The sequence below is a fragment of the Alternaria viburni genome (genome assembly GCF_023758015.1).
Source record: "Alternaria viburni strain BMP 2772 chromosome Unknown scaffold_35, whole genome shotgun sequence".
Classification (NCBI taxonomy): Eukaryota; Fungi; Ascomycota; class Dothideomycetes; order Pleosporales; family Pleosporaceae; genus Alternaria; species Alternaria viburni.
The window spans coordinates 72,886-90,659 of NW_026055804.1; the positions used below are offsets into that span (position 1 = coordinate 72,886).

Below are 17,774 nucleotides of genomic sequence, written 5' to 3' on the forward strand. Positions count from 1 at the left end.
AGGTCGCTGCCACACTTCTCATGGCAGTCGTGCGTGGGTGGGGCGGGATAGCTCAGCGCGAATTCGTGGTGTTGACCGAGGTCGCGTCAAAAGAGCTCATGCGCGATTCTGTCTAGCGTGTTGTGTTGGAGCTCCAGCCCGGGAAGCTGCGACCCACGCTAGCTGTTCTGGGCAGGATCGAAGCAGGGTTCTGGCCGCTAGACGTCATTCTAAACAGCGACGGCTTCTACCTGGAATCCCCTCTTCTCTCCTCCAGCGATAGCAACTGCTGTCAACGGGTATCAACATGGCGCTGATACAGACCTCTCTCATCTGGGTCGCCTACGCCGTCGCCGTGGGAATCCTCTTTCTCATCGCGTCCACGTTCGTCTATGTCTACCAGAAGCCGCGCGATCGCGCCGCGGCCGTTACCATTGTCTGCATCTTCACCACCCTCGCCCTGCTCGCAACCGTCCTCCTCATTCCCGTTGACGTCGCCCTCGTCTCGTCTACCTCGAGATCCAGCTTAGGCCGCAAGAAAGATTGGGCGACACCGGAGAAGGTCGACAGCATTGTCTACACTCTGCGCATCGTCTACTACACGCTCTACTCGCTCGATGCGCTTCTCTGCCTTCTCGTCATTCCGTTCACCTACTTCTGGTACGAGGAATACGATGAGGACGCGGCCGAGCATGGCGAACAGACTGCTGGCCAGCGCATTGCTGGTGCTCTCAAGTGGACTCTCGGCTTCCTCATCTTTGTAGTCGCAATCTTCCTCGTCGGCTTCTTCGTGCCCTTTGCGAAGCAGGCCAAGGATGACAAGCGTCTTGATCTCGACTACTTCAAGCATCTTCTCTCGGAGAACCGTAAGCAGCAACTTCCACTGTTTGATGACATTGACTAACTCCAGCAGATGGCGAACGCGCTCTATCCTTCGGCCTCGGCTTCCTCATCACCGTCGGAACGGTCCTCTTCGTGCTCTACACCGGTGCTGGAATGGCTCTCCTCCCCGTCGCCATGATCAAGTCCGCGCCATCCGTTTCAGCTCCCACCCTCGCCGCAAACACCGCATCCCAGCTAGAGAACAACCGCGAGCGCCAGCGACAGCTTGAAGGTCGTAACGAAGGCAGCGAGGGCGGACTGGACAGCAGAGACAGGCGCGAACTGGAAGCCCTTGTCCGCGAAGAGCGCACCCTCATCCGTCGCGAGCGCCTCGCTGCCGAGTCAAGCGGCGAGGACCGCCATTGGATCGTCAAGGCCTGGATCAAGACCGAAGCCTTCTTCCGCCCGCTGAAGCTCATCGGCGGCCTCATCCTCATGGTCTTCGCCCTCGTCATCTTCGCCAGCATGCTCATCACCGGCATCGACAAGGCCAAGAACTCCATCTGCGGCGCCCACTGCGGCTACATCCTCGGCCACATCAACATCTTCCAGCCGCTGAACTACATCCTCGTCAAGTCCGCCAAGGTCTTCCCCATCGACTATGTTATGTTCCTTCTCCTCGTCCTCTTCTTCTTCTCGGCCTCAGTCGTCGGTATCGCGACTGCTGGCATCCGCTTCCTCTGGATCACCATCTTCAAGATCCGCAAGGGACATACTTCGCCTCAGGCACTCCTCATGGCTACTGTTTTGCTTACGCTTATCACCCTCGCGATCAACTACTCTGTCGCCATGGTCGTCGCACCCCAATACGCTACCTGGGGCCCGCAAACCTACTGCGACATGAAGACCAACAGCCTAGACGAACAACCCGACTGCACCGAGCACAAAGACCTCATCAAGCCTTGCAGCGAACTCGCCACCAACCCTGCTGCGCAGCAAGTTTGCACACCTTCTGTTCTCAGCACCTTCATCAACCGCGTCACCATCAACTTCCCCTTCTTCGGCGTCGTCCTCTTCTGGGCCCAATTCGCCTTCCTGGGTGTTTACCTCATCGTCTTCTTGACTACGCTGTTCAAAGCGCCTAGTCTGGACCAGGAGCAGATTGATCGTGATCTTGAGGAGGAGGAAGAGGAGGGTCTCTTGGCTAGCACTGGACGTAGGTTTGGTGCTGCGTGGAGTGATGTTACGGGTCGTGCCAGAAAGCCTGCGGGCTATGGTGCGACGGACAGGGATGAAAGGATTCAATAGGTGAAGAGTGCTGTGATGTCTCAAAAGTGGTTGTAAATTGTTTTGTTCAGGATGGGGGATAATTTGATATGGTATGTGCGAGGGATGGTATATATGTCTTTTGGTCTTTTTTTTTCGGTTCAAGTTGTCTGCATTTTCTAGTTGTTTTGTCTCTTTAGTTCGTACGATACCTCATTTTGGCGTTTAGCAAGTTTGCAAATACATGTTCAATTCCGTATCAAGAGCTCGTCTGTGATCGATTGTCTGTGCATGCCAAAACCTTCGGCTGGGTTAGGAGTCGCGGTCACTTCGAATACTCAGTGAGCAGAACGTTTCTGTCGAATGCGGAAGGCGAGGTGACCGCGTCTCGAACTGGCTGGCATACATTGGAAGCCGAGGTGACCACAGCTCTGCATCGACAAGCATGAGTTAGAAGTCCTGGTCACCTCGAATACCCAGCATGTAGTGCTCACCCTTTTAATATATAAACTATGGTATTACTTCCCCATATCTCCCTTCCTTCCTCCAATCCTCCAATCCTCTTCTACCCTTTGGAGCACTCTCGACTGATACACTTCACAACCACCTCGATCGTCGCCTCCCAAGTCCACGCCGTCATGTTCCGAACGTCTTTCGGGTTCGAGATGCTCCACAAGGCTCGCCGTAGGGCTCGTCTCAAGGCGTTGAGGAAGAAGAAGGAGAAGAAGCTCGCACGCTATCATGCCCACTTCGACAAGATGTAAGGTTTTTCTATCCCATAATCTGGCTTGTAACTAATGATAGATGCTAGCACCAAGCGTAACACTGCGCAGTCACCCTTTCTTCGTCTGCCCGCTGAGATCAGGAATATGGTCTATTATCATGTCTTCCACGGCGCAATATACAGCAACTTCGACTTTCTCCCTACCAGCAGCAGATCTCTTGACCGATATACCAGCAGCCGTTATTACAACGGAAAAACAATGCGCATACTTCTCGTCTGCCGTCAAATCTATCAAGAGACAGCTCTACTACCGTATAAGCTGGCACTATTCGACTTCGTTGGGGATCCAGGGCACGCGACGCAATCTTCTGCATCCATCGATGAATTTGGCCCTCTTGAGTGGGACGTTGATGACTTCATGGAGAATAGAACGAGGGCTCAGATTATGGCACTGGGTAGGGTGAGGGCTAGGTCTATCTGGCCCTGGGGGAATGTAACTCAGACTGGGCTGTGGTGGGCTGGACATCTTGGGCATGGTTATTCTCCTTGCGAACCTTTCATCTATAGTTATGGCGATCTGGACCATGTATCCCTGGTATAGCGCATGGAAGATCGGTTGTAGTATCGAGGTAGTTCGTCATTGAAAGAGGACAACATAGGTCTTACCAACACTGCTACACTATAACATCCATTTGGTTTCTCATGACCCGCGAATTACTTATGAGTGACGTCTCGCATTTACAGAAGTTGTGCAATGCTCAGGTTACGATAACGGCGCTGTTATGATGGCGGCCCAATGTGGAACTCACCGTCACCTCGATTGGTTAGCGCCATGACGCCACTTCCTACAAACAGCTGAGTAACTCTTCGACACCTGGGCACTTCCGCTACTCTTCTGCCACTCACAATCCTCTTGTCTTCCAATCGAACCACCAAGCGCAAGTCATCATGGCCAAGTCCAAGCGCGGCTTAAAGTCTCTGCCTACCTCCCTGCCAATCAAGAAGGAACGGCTCAAGGAACTTCAGGATTCGGGTGCAGTTCTAGACGAAGCTTTTCCTGGCCAGGCTTATTCATTTCAGCACGTTCCTCAAGGCCTTGCTCAAGACCCTCAAGATGTTCCTTGCAGTCCGTGTACGCGCGACCAAATGTAAGTTTTCCATTTTGACGAATGCATACGTAACTAACAATGTGTTGTAGCAGCATTTCCAACGCCGTCAACTCACCTCTGCTCCGTCTTCCCGCCGAAATCAGGAACACCATCTTCGCCTATGTCTATACTAAGACCATGCACTATATCGACCACAAGCCTGGCACAACATACTTCTACCTGCCCCTATGTTCCGTGTTAGACAGCGATCAGCTCTCCTCTGAGTCGAAACTAGATAGGATTCCTCTCGTCTGCCGCCAGGTTCATACTGAGATGGCTCTCTTACCCTATGCGCTTGGTACGTTCGACTTTCTGTCGGCCGCCGGAGAGGGATTTCAAGGGCTCTGGGCGCTGAAGAGGTATCTAGAGGGATAGTCGTCGAGGCAAATTGATGTGATTGTTCACCTAAAGTTCCGCCAAAATTCGTTCGCATTAGAGGAAATTTAGGTGCGTACCAGGACAGCTGCATACTGGGTCGCCAAGTTGGAAGAGCTTTCTATCTCTGCCGGCAACATGACTCCAACCGAGCGAAGACATTTCGATGTCTCGTCGATGGGGCCATCTGATACCTAATTGAGGGCTAAGGTAACGTCTTGAGGATCGTCTTCTTCATCAACGTACCTCATTATCACCTGGGCATCGTAGCTGTACCTTCTCGGTTGCTGCAATAGCTCGAAGGCCATCAGTACCATTCATCCCCTTGCTTCCTGTTTCACCTGCATACATATCCAAAGCTAGGGGCGGAGTACCATAGTACGAGTTCGTCTTCCCACTTAGCACAATTGCGTGATCTTACTCTGACGGCAGTGGTGAGTACGATACAGCTTTCGCATTTCATGTAGGTCGGTACTGTCCCTGGAGTCGTAATGTGATTGTATCTAGTGACGTCACCTGCTTGCAAGCGGTTATCGGATGTGGAAGCTGCGGCTCTTATGACGGCCGGCTCAGATTTGAAGTCACTCTCATTTCGATTGGTCAGCCGAGCTTGGGTGATGTTCTCGACCCATTAGCGTCTGCTTTGCTACTCACTCTTGCCCCATCTCCATCGAAACACCAAGCGCAAGTCAACATGGCCAAGCGCAAGCGCCCAGCCACCCCATTTGTTACCACGCAGTCTGCGAAAGAAGCACGAGACGACAGGGCATCGCGTCGCGCAGCTGCTTACGATATTCGCGACCAAGCTCGCCGAGACCAAATGTAAGATTTCGCTCCTCTTCGCAGAGGATGCGACTGACAATGGCTAGTACTACGCTCAATGCTGTCAACTCACCCCTTCTGCGCCTCCCAGCGGAAATCAGGAACATAGTCTTCGCCCACGTCTATACTGACAAATGGCTTTTCTGGCACAAAAGAGGGCATCTGACACTCCCAAGATACAAAGGATGCAATGAAGGGCTAGTTAGTCTATCTTTCGTCTGCCGCCAGACGGAGGCTGAAGCGTCTCTCTTACCCTATGAGCTTGGTAAGTTCGACTTTTGGGCCTATCTGGCATGCGGACTGGAAGAGCTCTGGTCGCTGAAGGAGTTTCTGAGAAAACGGTTAGCGGTGCCTAGGCAAATTGACGCGATGGCTGTTCTAAAGGTTACCTAATGGTCGGTCTCAATAAATAACTATTGGCATTAGACAAAGACGGGTGCACAATGGGAGGCTAAGTTAAAGGATCTTTCTGTGTCTGTTGCTAAGATGGGTTTATATGATCGCATGCTGTTTGATGTCTCCTCGCTTGGGCTATCTGACTAGAAAGGCTAGGCATTCGTGGACTTGGTAGTCCCTCTCTTCGCGATGGTGTTTCTGTATCCACTTATTAAGACGGCGATATCTTCTTGATTGCTTTAGTGACTCTAATCTAGTTAATGTATTTATTACGCGATACGTGCACGCTACCTGTTCACAAATTATTAACTCTAGAACCTAGAAAACAGAGATTAACTATGTTTCTAATAGCTTACGTTATTACTATTATTATATAAACTTAACTTTTTTAGAAATATTTTTAATAATAATACCTACTATAGTAACTTTATAAGTTTATTAAGTTACAAATTTTTTATATAACTACTATTTTAATTTATTATCTTTTTACTAGTATTTTAATTACTTTTACTACTACTATAGCTTTTTAATTACTTATAACTTATTATATATAAGCTTAATAACTTTAAGTAGCTACTACTTTTAGTTATTATATAATAAGTAATAGTAAGTATTTAAAAAGCTATATTAATTTTAGTTAAGCTTAAAGCTAGCTTTAAAGTTATTATAAAGTTACTTTATAGTAAGCTACTAGTTTTCTAGTATATTATACTAAGCTATATTAATACTTACTATTTTAATTAATATAATTTTAAGCTACTATTTTATAATAAAGTATATTTACTATTATACTAGTAGCTTTTTTAGCTAAGAGTTTATATTTATAAAAAAAAGTATAAAAAGCTTTTTATAGTTTATAAAATTAATTTATAAGTTTTTAATAGCTTTATAAATATAAAAGTAGTAAGTACTAGTAAGCTTATAATAATTAAGAAATAACTAATAAAACTAGTAAGCTAAGAAAGAGCTTTAATATATATATACTATAAAATAAATAAACTACTATCTTATATATACTAGTATACTAGCTAGCTTTATTTTTACTATATTAATTATATTAGCTATAATAAAGAATAGCTTAGAAGTAAAAAAAAAAGATATAATATTATAAAAGAAGAAAAAGTATAAGAATCTAGATTTTACTTTATATATATAATAAAGTAGTTATTATAAGTTTATATTTATAGTACTAAAGTATTACTAAATTATAGTATTACTATAATTCTACTATAAGTTACTATTTATAATATTATTAAGTAGAAATTTAAATCTTAAGTAGTAATACTTATAGCTTAAAAAGCTACTAATTTTAAAAAAGTAAGAACTATTACTAGTACTCTAAAGAATATATAACTAAATTTTTTACTTACTTTTAGAGATATAGTATTAAGTAAGCTAAGGCTTAAAGTCTTAGCGCTGCTATCTCTAAGATAGTTAAAGCTTCTAAATCTTTTAGATCTATAAAATAGCTATTTTACTTATAAAAAAATTATAATACTAAATACTTTATAAGAGAACTTTATAAGAGAATTATAATCTAATTATACGCGCTTATTACTAATAAAGTAATATATTCTAAAGCTCTATAGTTAGAATATATATACTAAAATCTTAGTAAAAGCGCGCTCTATTTTATAAGTTACTACTCTTAGAAATTTAAAGATACGTTAAAAATATAAGTAGCTTAAATTTAATACTAAATACTACGCTGCTACGTTAAATAATTTATAAGTCTTCTTAGCGTTTATAAAAATAAAACTAATCTCTTATTAGCTACGTTGCCTTGCTACCTTACTAATACTTAACTAAATTGTTTTCTTATCTCTTTTTAAGATTACTATGCAAATATTTTATCTTAATCTATTTTATAATATTACTATAAAATATTTTAAAAAAGTATATTATATTTATATTATAAAGAACTACTACTTATTTACTATATTATATAAGCTAAGTATAGCTTTTACTATATAAATTACTATATTACTACTACTACGTTGTAGACTCTGCTTTAGCATTAACTCTAGTCTCTTATTAAGAATTAACTCTAGAAGGTGAGGTGACCGCGTGTTCAAAACAGCGAACGTGCATCGAAATCTGCCTTTACCTCGAATAATCAGCATACATCGTTCCCTCACTAGTGTATGATAGCTTCAGCTCTCACGCGTTCTTCTGTCTTTATCTCTAACCTGCACTTCTCTACTTCTCTTCTCCAGATCCTACAAGCTCAACATCATGGACCGCGGCAGGAAGCGCGCTCTGTCGCCTTCGGCTGCCACCTTAGCTAAGAAGCAGAAGCTGGATGCCGATGACAAGCGTACCATTCAGAAGGCTATGGCTCGATTCCAAGCTCGCGAACGTTCTCAGACTCGGCGCGACGACCTGTGAGATTCACAACCCTTCCTTGATAAATATGCTGCTAACAGTGTCGTATAGTCACAAGTCAAACGCCATCAAATCTCCTCTACTCCGCCTCCCAGGTGAGATCAGGAACATGATCTTCGACAATCATGCGACGGCAAGCTATACAACTCGCTTCCGATGTTGGGATTCGCACTCACCTCGCATGGTCATCCAGCAACGACAACAACGCGCCTGCCTCTTTCCAGCCTTGACAGAGGCTCTTACCCTCTCACCCCCGCACTACTCCCGCACTACTCTCACACTCTCGTCCCACCGCCACACTTTTCGATTCTTTCGACCACACCGTCGCAACACTCCCGCTCAAGGTCACCGTCAATGTCGTCAGCTTCTATGGGGAAGGGAATGGCGCCTGCTCAAGAGCAAGCTGAGCGCAAGCGCAATCGGCTCAACAAGATGTGAGTCTCTCCATTGTTCAGTGCCAGTGCCATGACTAACAGTGAATTAGCACCGAGCTCAACGCGACACGGTCTCCCCTCCTTCGTCTACCCACAGAGATCAGAGACATGATCTACACACATGTTTTCCGCGATGAGATCTACCACCTGGATCGTGAAGAGTGGCAAGACAATCAAGCCGTCAAGTTTAAAGCTTGCGCTACCTCTCTGGGCTCCCGAGAATATAAGCCTGGGGCAATTCTTTTCGTTTCTCGCCAAGTCTATCACGAGGCCGCCTTACTTCCCTACAAGCTCGCGGAGTTCGACTTTGGCATCGCATTCGCTGATGACGATACTATGGAATCTAGACTTTCGGCCATCAAGCATTTCCTGGAAGAGAGATCACAAGCGCAGGTTGGCAGCATTGGTCTCATAGAGTTGCTTGTACTCGAGGACGCATCGTGCAGGATTAAGCAGTGGGGTACGACGATAAAGAACGGGATATGGTGGGCTACGGAGCTGGGCTGCGATGATCCTTAGTCTAGATGTTCACTAGCTCTCTGTGCAGATCCTGGATCATGATAAGGTACGGTGATGATCAAGTTCTTTCTGGTGGTCATACAGTCCTGGAAGAGTAAAACATGTAGTGCGAAAGACTGTTCCATCAAACAATTGATCTTCTTCTTGATGGTTCATGTCACGACGATCGAGTTGGTAGAAGTCAGATTTATCGTTTGAGATGCGGCGCGAGCTTACTTGTGCGTCAGATCAGTCGTTTAAAATGACGTGTTCCTGAAATGGCAGCTGCTATGAGTTTCGCACTGACCTTTGGTCACCCAGTAACCACAACAACAACGCGAACACCTCTTCACACCCCCGCATTGCTCCCGCGCGCGCTGCCACTTCCACTCCTTCCAGTCTCGTCTATCTTTTGCTCACAGCGCTATCCCGCCACCAGCGTGTTCATTCCACGTAGGCAACGCGATGGTCGACGGGAGTCCTCACAAAGCCGCAGCGGAGATGCACCTTCTACAAGATGCTGCTCGCCGCGACTCGATGTAAGCCTGCCCTAATTTTCGCGCAGCGGCTCTTCAACTCACCATATACACTAGAACAAAGCTCAACGCCGCCCAATCTCCCCTTCTTCGCCTTCCTGCCGAGATCCGGAACGCGATCTACACCTACGTATTCAGTGATCAGATCTACAAACATGGAGCACAATGGGATGACTACCCCTCGGTTATTTGTCGCGCTGAACATTCGTGTCTGGGGCTGCTTCTAGCTTCTCGTCAAGTCTACCACGAAACCGCCTTGCTTCCCTACACACTCGCCACCTTCGTCTTCGATGGGAGGATTGCATTTTATCCTATGGATGCACAGGTATTCCTAGAAGAAAGGTCTGAAGCGCAACTTGCGGTACTCGGTCGAATGGAGGTCGTATGTTGCAAGAAGAGATGGGATGGGACGGGGGCCGACTTCTTCTTCAAGGAGATTGATCATATCCTCCACAATGGCATGGATCATTGGTCCGACGTTTGACTCTACAAACAGCATCCTTGTCTTTGTATTGGCCGGGGAACTTGTGTTAACGAATGCCACTCGAACCGAAATGGTTCACTACCTTCAAAGAATAATATACTGTAGACTAGCTAAACCTTCAGTATTTGTAACAGATGATCCTCATACGTCTACTATTGATTAGGTGACTCCTCCTCGGTGCTACTCACAAGCCCACGCTAGAAGTGCTTCGGCTTTAAACGCCAGCTTCGCATTCGATGCGAAAGCTCCCCTCGCTGTATGTATCTTACCGAAACGGTCTAAATCGTAGGTGGACGTGCCCTTTCCCCATGACGCACGGCTACCCAGCGCCACGACAGCGCGACTTCCTCATTGTAGCCTTGGCGTATTTTACTACACTCCCGCACTTACCTCATACTCTCATCCAACATTCACCTCACATCTCACAGTCTCACCTACCGCGCTCGCACACAACCATCCCGTCGGCAATGTTTCGGACCTCTTTCGGGATACAGATGCTTCACCGCGCTCGCCGTAGGGCTCGTCTCAAGGCCGCGGCCCAAAAGCGGCTTCTTCGGGAACGCGCCCGCCTTGAGCACATGTAAGAATTCCTCTCCAGTCGTCGCCAGCCTTGTATAGAGCTAAGATCCTGACTCCAGTACCACGCTCAATGCCACACGCTCACCCCTTCTACGTCTTCCTGCCGAGATTCGAAACCTGGTGTACCACTACGTATTCTGCAATGAGATATTCAGGCTCAACGAGCACAAATGGTCCTATACAAAGACCACCACGCTGGTTTCCGACAATGGCGTCAGTCTAGACCTACCTCGTGTCTCTCGTCAGCTCTATCAAGAAACAGCATCACTTCCGTACAAACTGGCAGTCTTCGACTTCGGACCTCGCATCGAAGCGTATTCCACTATGAGGAAGTTCCTGAAGAACAGATCCGAGGCGCATATTCTGGCAATGAGAAGCGTCGGGTACTGGGGACGGTGTAGGAAACTACGCAACGGGAAAAGACATTATACGAACGGGGCATTTTGGCCGGCAATATGCTGGGCCAAATGGCTGAGAATTAACAGTTCTGGCCCCCGGACCTAGGTCGATTGCTCGTTTGCGCTCTCTGGCTTTACAATCGAGAGTGTAAGTTTACGAGCCGCGCCGTGTGTACTATGCAGGACCGATCGATGCGGAGGGGGAGAAAGTTTTGTACAATGGCGCGCTCGCAACGAAATCTATCGGACAAGATTTTGCACTCATCTGAATTTACCTAACAATCAAGACGCATCTACAATTCGTCTTAACAAAGTGTCTCTCACACCCGTGCCCTGCTCCCACACTAGTCCACTTCTACCGCGCCCGTTCACCATCCACACACTCGTCCACTTCCTTCCCATACTCCTATACTCGCTCAACCCGCATCACCCATAATGGCTGGTTCTATAGCTCTTACCCCGTCTCGAAAGCGCGCTGCGCTGGCTACCACCGACGCGCCAGATGCTAAGAAGACGCCCACCTTCGACATCGGTGGCAAGGACGTTGTTGAAGACCATGACGTCAACGATTGCATGTATGTCTACAGCTGTGAATTTTCTTTGAGATATATCGCTAATGTCGCATCGCAGTACCGCGCGCAATGCCACCAAGTCTCCGCTCCTTCGTCTGCCCGCCGAGCTCCGCAATCTGATCTACACCTACGCTTTCGACAACACTACCTACACCTTCTTCAAGAGCAATAGAGACACAGAGATAACGCCGTGCAATGAATCATTGACCGAAGATAGCATGAGCCTGCTTCTGGTATCACGTCAAATTCACGCCGAGACCGCCTATCTTCCTTATAAGCTCATTACATTTGATTTTCTGGTCCACAACGACAACAAGAGTCAATGGAAGCCCTACGTAAGGAAGTTCCTGGCTAAGCGTTCCGAAGAACAGATCAAAGCTATGTCTTGTCTGACGCTACGCCGTTGGACCTATGAAGAGCAGGGATTCGCGATGGGGACTGGATTATACTGGGTCAAGAGGCTGAAGATCAAGAAATATCGATCTATCGTTCGTTATGCACGACGTAATCGCTAGTAATTACTGTGCTTGACAAGCGAAGATTAGAGCAGCCAGAAGGTCTTCGTAGCAGTCGCTTCTCACAAATCAATTTGATGGGCATCAACGCCGCTGTTCAGTATCAATCGCATGTCATCTATGGGATATCACAGGCCGCACTGAAAGCTAGTAAGAGTAGTAACTTTCGTCAACTATGGAATGTTTAGCAACGGTTATTGAAGCTGGAAAGCCGTGACATGCACGGTTCATCTGGTATATGTTAATGGATGTGACATGAAGTCGGCAGACATAACCACACCTTGCAGTAAGAAGCGGTCGGCAGAACTGCTATATGACAGGTGATGTGTCTCTGTATCTGCTGAAAGTGTCGTGAGAGATGGCACAAAGCTGGTAGAAAGGTGTGCTTTCGGCACGACGCGTCCACATTCGATCTCACTTGGCGTTCTTACTCAGTATGGTGGCCTAGCAACCGAGGTGCGTAGATGTTTACATGTTGTTTTAGCGAGCTTCCGCACACTCCACCACCTTGCGCCTTCACTACCCTACTCTTCCCACTATCATTCACTCCTCAACATTACCGACACTTCAAGCGCACGCCAACATGCCGCCTCGCAAGCGCTCAGCGAAGTCTTCAGCTGAGGCGCACTCATCGAAGAAGCAGCGCGACGATAGGGCTCAACAGAGAGGTGCGGTTCGAGAACAAGCCCAGCGCGAGCAAGGTCTTCGCGATCAAGCTCGTCTTGATCAAGCGCTACTTGATGAGACACGCCGCAAGGAGTCCGCTGCCGCCGAAGTCACTCGTCAGAAAGCTCTTCGCGAAAACATGCAAGTCTCCAGCTCAACAACAGATCTTCAAAAGCTAATGCGTCGCTTTAGTAACAGCCTCAATGCCGTCAACTCGCCTCTTCTTCGTCTACCAGCTGAACTGCGAAACATGATCTACGATTGCGTCTTCAGCGGCGATAGCTTTTTGTTTGATCAGTACTGGTTCCCCGGCAGGAGGCCGAATGGAGTAGCGCTACTTTGCTCGGGAGCGTACCAAAGCCACACTCTTGGTTTACTACTCGCCTCTCGACAGCTTCATGACGAGACTGCGCTACATCCTTACAAGCTCGGCGTCTTCGATTTCTGGTTCGATGAAGACCACTACGATGAATATGATTGGCCTGAAAAGGTGATTGGAAGCTTCTTGCAAGCTAGATCTCGGAAGCAGGTAAATGCCATAGCTAGACTGGAGGTCGGTACACATCATCTGTGTGGTACCACGTCGAGAAAGACAAAGAGTGGGGTCGAATGGGCGAAGCAGTTGTTTGGAAGGTGATTTGGACGTGTGCTTGTCCAATTACAAGCTATCTGAGCTCGTATGGATGTTTTGAATCGGATCAGTTCCTGGACCACGTCCAAGGGGATTAGAGAGTGACCGTTTAATCGGATCGACTCGGGTATAATACGCCGGTGAGAAGGCTCTTCGAAGTAGCTTAAGAGGTAGCCTACTTCTCGGCCAAATCACACCACATGCATTCCGTTCGCTTCGAAGAGATTTCTTCCACTAGTGCAAGTCCTTCTATTGACAACAATACTCATCCAAGAAGACCTGAATGAATGGGTGTGTTGTGCAGTTGTGCAGTTCGGCAGTTGCCTGAGGCTAGTTATGCTCTGCGTAATCGTAGTACTGTCAAATCAAGTGGGCCTCGATGTATTAGCCTGGCAGCGAGCTCTCGTGGAATGTACTATCTCTACTCCACACTCTTCTACCACGTCTATCACCTCAACCCCACTCTGATTCGCAGAACTTCCAACACCTTGAGCGCACACCGTCATGGCATCTCGAGAACGCGGAAAAAAGCCTCGCCTCGGCGCATCACCTACCAAGAACAAGAAAGAACGCGATCGTCGAGCTCAACGCAGGACAGCGGTGCGTGAGCAAGCTCTCCAAGATGAAGCTCGCCGGGCTAAGATGCAAGATTCCTACCTCTCCAGCTCTCTGTAAAGGAGGATAGCTAACAAGATCTCCCAGCACTGAGATGAACGCACTCAACTCGCCCCTCCTTCGTCTTCCAGCCGAACTTAGGAACGCAATCTTCGCCTACGTCTTCAGCGACAACGTGTACCTGTTCAATGGCGCAAACGTGTATTGGAAAAGGACCTCTTCCACGACTTCATTCAACGAGAACAACCTGGGCGTGCTCCGTACGTCGCGCCAGTTGCATGCCGAGACAGCCCTGCTTCCATATCAACTCGCTTTCTTCCATTTTAAGTTCAGAGTTTCCAAGGTCGAATGGGCAAATTGTGTGGAGAGGTTCATGAAGAACAGAACCATGGAACAAGAGCTGGTTATGAGCAAAAACATGATGGTCAGCCAGCTCGGGAAGTATGCAGGAAGTAATCGTTACTGGCATGGCACATCAGCTTGGGACACTCCATATTGGTGAAAAGGGAAGGAATGACTTTGAGTGACCGCCTCAATAGGCGGATACTGGCGATCAGCGATGCGGGTATGCAATAACCCAGTATAGTGCCCCGAAGAGCGATCGGCAGCATCTTTCATCAAGGTGCTGGCCGTAAAGACGCAAGGAGACGAAAGAGCACCGAGAAGTATTATGTCGCTGGTCATACATTGAGTACTTCCAAGGTTGTGTTAGCTTGTCGGACTGGCGTACCAAGACTACAGCAGACAGAGACCGTCGTAGTAGAAGTCCGTGCAGCCGCTTACAGGTAGGGACGCACGAGTGGGACTCGGCGAAACGTACTTCCGAAGCGTTCTTGACCCCGCGCCCCATGCAATGCAGCTGTGACAGCCCTCTCTGCTTTGTGCATTTAACGATAGATCCCAGCACTTCTCTCAGCCTGATAGCGGCAGGTTGCAGGCTTCAAGAGCCGATCTCACCCGCAGCCTTCAAATACAGGGTTTCTCCGTATAAGCGCCCGCGCATGGTGCACGAGCGCAGGCGCTCCAAAACGCCACGAAGTAGCTCCTATCAGCGCCACGGTCTTCACAGCCTTCTTGGTATCAACTTTAGAAACCGGCACTCAGCCCCGTAGGCGCCCTCTATGATGCCAGCCTCCTTATGGGTCCACCACGAAATGGCTTCCCGGTGATGTCTTTTCCTTCCTTCCTTCCCGCATTTTCGCAGACTTTTTGCGCTGAACAACGCTGGCCGCGGCGTCCTGCATAATCTCGAGTCGGCCATTATGTCCGGATATCTTAACACAGCCCAGCTTGATGTACGAACTAGGCTTGCAGTTGCCTTGGGCTTCGAAAAGGCCATGCCTGACCCAGGAATTAAGCCATACTTGGCTTACATCACAAATCAGTATACTGGAAGAGAGGAACTGGTAGACGACTGGCTCGAATTGTTCGTCATTACTGTGCATCATTTTCGGTCAAGAAGCAGTATTCAGCAGGCCACTGCCGCCCATCAGAATGCTGGAGGGGTGAATGGACTCCTTGCAGATAGCCTAATGGCGTTGATCAACCGCATGTCTGCTGATACATCCTGTCGATTGTTCGCGGACACAGACGTAAACACTCTGCAGAGGATAGAACATGTTGAGGATAAGATCATGTTCATACTGGGTATCTGGACAATGCTGGAGAACTCATTCCGCAAACGGAGCCGATCACGGGCAATTGTCTGTGCGTACGACGCCTTTGCTGCGCCTACCAATCCTCCAAGAACACCGTACAACATGAATCTACGGGATCTCATTTCCGGTAGTGGATTACTTCCTGGCGGCGCTCGCGACCTTGAGATGGACGCGGAACGTGACATCACGATGAACTCGGCGGCCTTGTTCACTACCGCGCCAACACTTTCGACTCAGAGCTCAGGTCAAAACATTGCTTCGCAACTATTGGGAAGCTCGCAGCTATCTCCAGGTCGGTCATTGGGAACTTTGCCTTTGTTATGATGAACTGGTCACTGACTCGCGATGAAGGTCTGCCTCACAACGCACGATTGTCACTCCGATCGCTGGCGGACATCGACGCCGTTGAGTCGCAGTCGATTGCAGCGACGAGAGTCAATGCTTTCACTTTACGCGCTTTCAGCGCAGTAGAAGTCCGCTGGACATACAACATCTCCCGACATATGCTCCTTGCGTCGTCAAACGATCGCTACGTACTCGAGCTATTCTGCCTTCCAAGTGCATTCCAGGCGATCAAGCAGCCATCCGTTGGTATGTCGAAAGGCCTGCTAGAAGAGATACACAACTCATACGCGATACTGTTCAATGCATGGACCTCAGAGCCCAAAGGACCCCTTCACACTCACCTGTGGTCTATCATGCGCATTCGCAGCTGGTGTTGGTGCTGGTCATGTTCGGCATTTCGGTATCAAGCAAAGTGCGCGATAGCTGCTAGAGACTACCCGAGAGCGAGCAAGTCAAGACTACTCTTCCGCAATCTTATCTCATCAACTCACGAAGCTTTCGATCCGTTACTCGTAAAGATGATGCAGGAGGAACCGTATTCAGCTTGGTCTTACGAATATTTCCCAAACCTTTGGACACGCATTATTCGCCTCGAGCAACATCTTCAGACGTCCAGACCTTGGAGCTTTTGGGTTCTCTTCCGTGATCGTAGGGACACATTCCAGTTCTGGACTTTCTTGTAAGTCTGCAACTGCTATTGTAACGACACTTCTAACACACAAAGCTTCGCCACCGTCGTTGTCCTTCTTACCATCGTGCAAGTGGCTTTAGGTTGCGCGCAAGTTGCCGGATCATTCAAATGAGCAGTGGCAACTCCAAATGTATTCAACAAGCTATGGTGTAGTTAACCCGCAGGTCGTCTGGTAGCTGGAAGGCACCATAGAACGCAATTCTACCTGCCTTCAACCTCTGCTCCAACTCATCTCCTTCCGCTTCGAAGTTGCCAAAGTGATCACTTCGTTGCACAAAGCTTTGAAAACCAATCACTCCTTTGACAGCCTTGCCGTTTTCGAGGTTGCTATCTGCATACAACGCCATGCCACTGTTCCCTTGGGTTGAATCAAAGTCCGGGCTAAGACGATAAAGGACTGCTCGCGAAACCATACTCTTCCAGACGGATCTATCAAGATCTTTCAACGCTTTTGATCCGCGCACATTCAAGAAGATACCTTCACCCACAATTACTACTTCCGAATCATGACAGCACCTCAACGTTTTCGCGTCTCGATCGGACTCTCTCGGACCGAGGAATCTGACAAGCAACGATTGCTGGCGCAGTGATGACCACGATCGTTGGTCGAGCCAAGTTAGACCACCAATTGGTGACTTGACGTTTTCAACCAAGGATGGGTCCAGCGGATTGATCAGCGTGATATCGTGCGTGAATCCTTGCGGATATAGCTCGGCCAATCCTTCGTCATAACTCTTCTCTATTGTACCCATCTATTGGCTAAGTTAGATGTGTTGAAGGATGCCTGCTAGCTCACTGACCTTGACGTTTTCAGCACTTATCTCCACCTGGTCTTTCCAGCTCTTTTTCAACCTCTCTATATGGAGATTGCCAGACATCATCGGTAACGTTCTAGCCGTGATTGCCTCGGTGATGACGTGCGACGACATGACGAGGTACGAATGACTGCCTCTCAGCACCCTGAGTCCGATTTTACCATCGAACCTGCGTTTTGGATTCTTCACTGTCGCAGCGCTAATAGTGTCATTAATTGATAATGGCGGCATACTCCTTACTTGAATTGGGGTATTAGTCTGCGGAGATTGCGTTCTTGTCGGAAACATTGTCGGCTCCAAAGTCCGTTTGATGTTGATATAGCAGATCTTCAGACCGCCATAGGTATGAGGCATGCATGACGCTGCCACTGCGATATCAAACTCACCGGGTACTATGATCTGAAGAATTCCGTTGATAAG

The 17,774-nt window shown here is 48.0% G+C and overlaps 6 protein-coding genes across 6 annotated transcripts; all 6 read left to right on the top strand.

The window, feature by feature from the left end:
• Window positions 1-286: 286 nt before the first annotated feature.
• On the top strand, window positions 287-2,109 carry J4E79_010964 (uncharacterized protein; the record flags this gene model as incomplete). The annotated part of the gene is made up of 2 exons (XM_049359795.1): window positions 287-845; window positions 893-2,109. 2 exons carry the CDS (start codon window positions 287-289, stop codon window positions 2,107-2,109), a joined length of 1,776 nt encoding a protein of 591 aa, XP_049205720.1.
• Window positions 2,110-3,739: 1,630 nt separating this feature from the next.
• On the top strand, window positions 3,740-4,314 carry J4E79_010965 (uncharacterized protein; the record flags this gene model as incomplete). The annotated part of the gene is made up of 2 exons (XM_049359796.1): window positions 3,740-3,939; window positions 3,990-4,314. 2 exons carry the CDS (start codon window positions 3,740-3,742, stop codon window positions 4,312-4,314), a joined length of 525 nt encoding a protein of 174 aa, XP_049205721.1.
• Window positions 4,315-7,767: 3,453 nt separating this feature from the next.
• Window positions 7,768-8,870, top strand: J4E79_010966 (uncharacterized protein; the record flags this gene model as incomplete). Its single annotated transcript, XM_049359797.1, has 3 exons — window positions 7,768-7,916; window positions 8,262-8,351; window positions 8,402-8,870. The coding sequence occupies 3 exons, from the start codon at window positions 7,768-7,770 to the stop codon at window positions 8,868-8,870; spliced, it is 708 nt and encodes a 235-aa protein (XP_049205722.1).
• Window positions 8,871-11,281: 2,411 nt separating this feature from the next.
• On the top strand, window positions 11,282-11,933 carry J4E79_010967 (uncharacterized protein; the record flags this gene model as incomplete). The annotated part of the gene is made up of 2 exons (XM_049359798.1): window positions 11,282-11,421; window positions 11,477-11,933. The coding sequence occupies 2 exons, from the start codon at window positions 11,282-11,284 to the stop codon at window positions 11,931-11,933; spliced, it is 597 nt and encodes a 198-aa protein (XP_049205723.1).
• A 583-nt stretch (window positions 11,934-12,516) lies between these two features.
• On the top strand, window positions 12,517-13,328 carry J4E79_010968 (uncharacterized protein; the record flags this gene model as incomplete). The annotated part of the gene is made up of 2 exons (XM_049359799.1): window positions 12,517-13,089; window positions 13,302-13,328. The coding sequence occupies 2 exons, from the start codon at window positions 12,517-12,519 to the stop codon at window positions 13,326-13,328; spliced, it is 600 nt and encodes a 199-aa protein (XP_049205724.1).
• Window positions 13,329-13,734: 406 nt separating this feature from the next.
• J4E79_010969 (uncharacterized protein) lies at window positions 13,735-16,271 on the top strand (the record flags this gene model as incomplete). The annotated part of the gene is made up of 5 exons (XM_049359800.1): window positions 13,735-13,901; window positions 13,933-14,286; window positions 15,152-15,795; window positions 15,855-16,090; window positions 16,164-16,271. The coding sequence occupies 5 exons, from the start codon at window positions 13,735-13,737 to the stop codon at window positions 16,269-16,271; spliced, it is 1,509 nt and encodes a 502-aa protein (XP_049205725.1).
• Window positions 16,272-17,774: the final 1,503 nt, after the last annotated feature.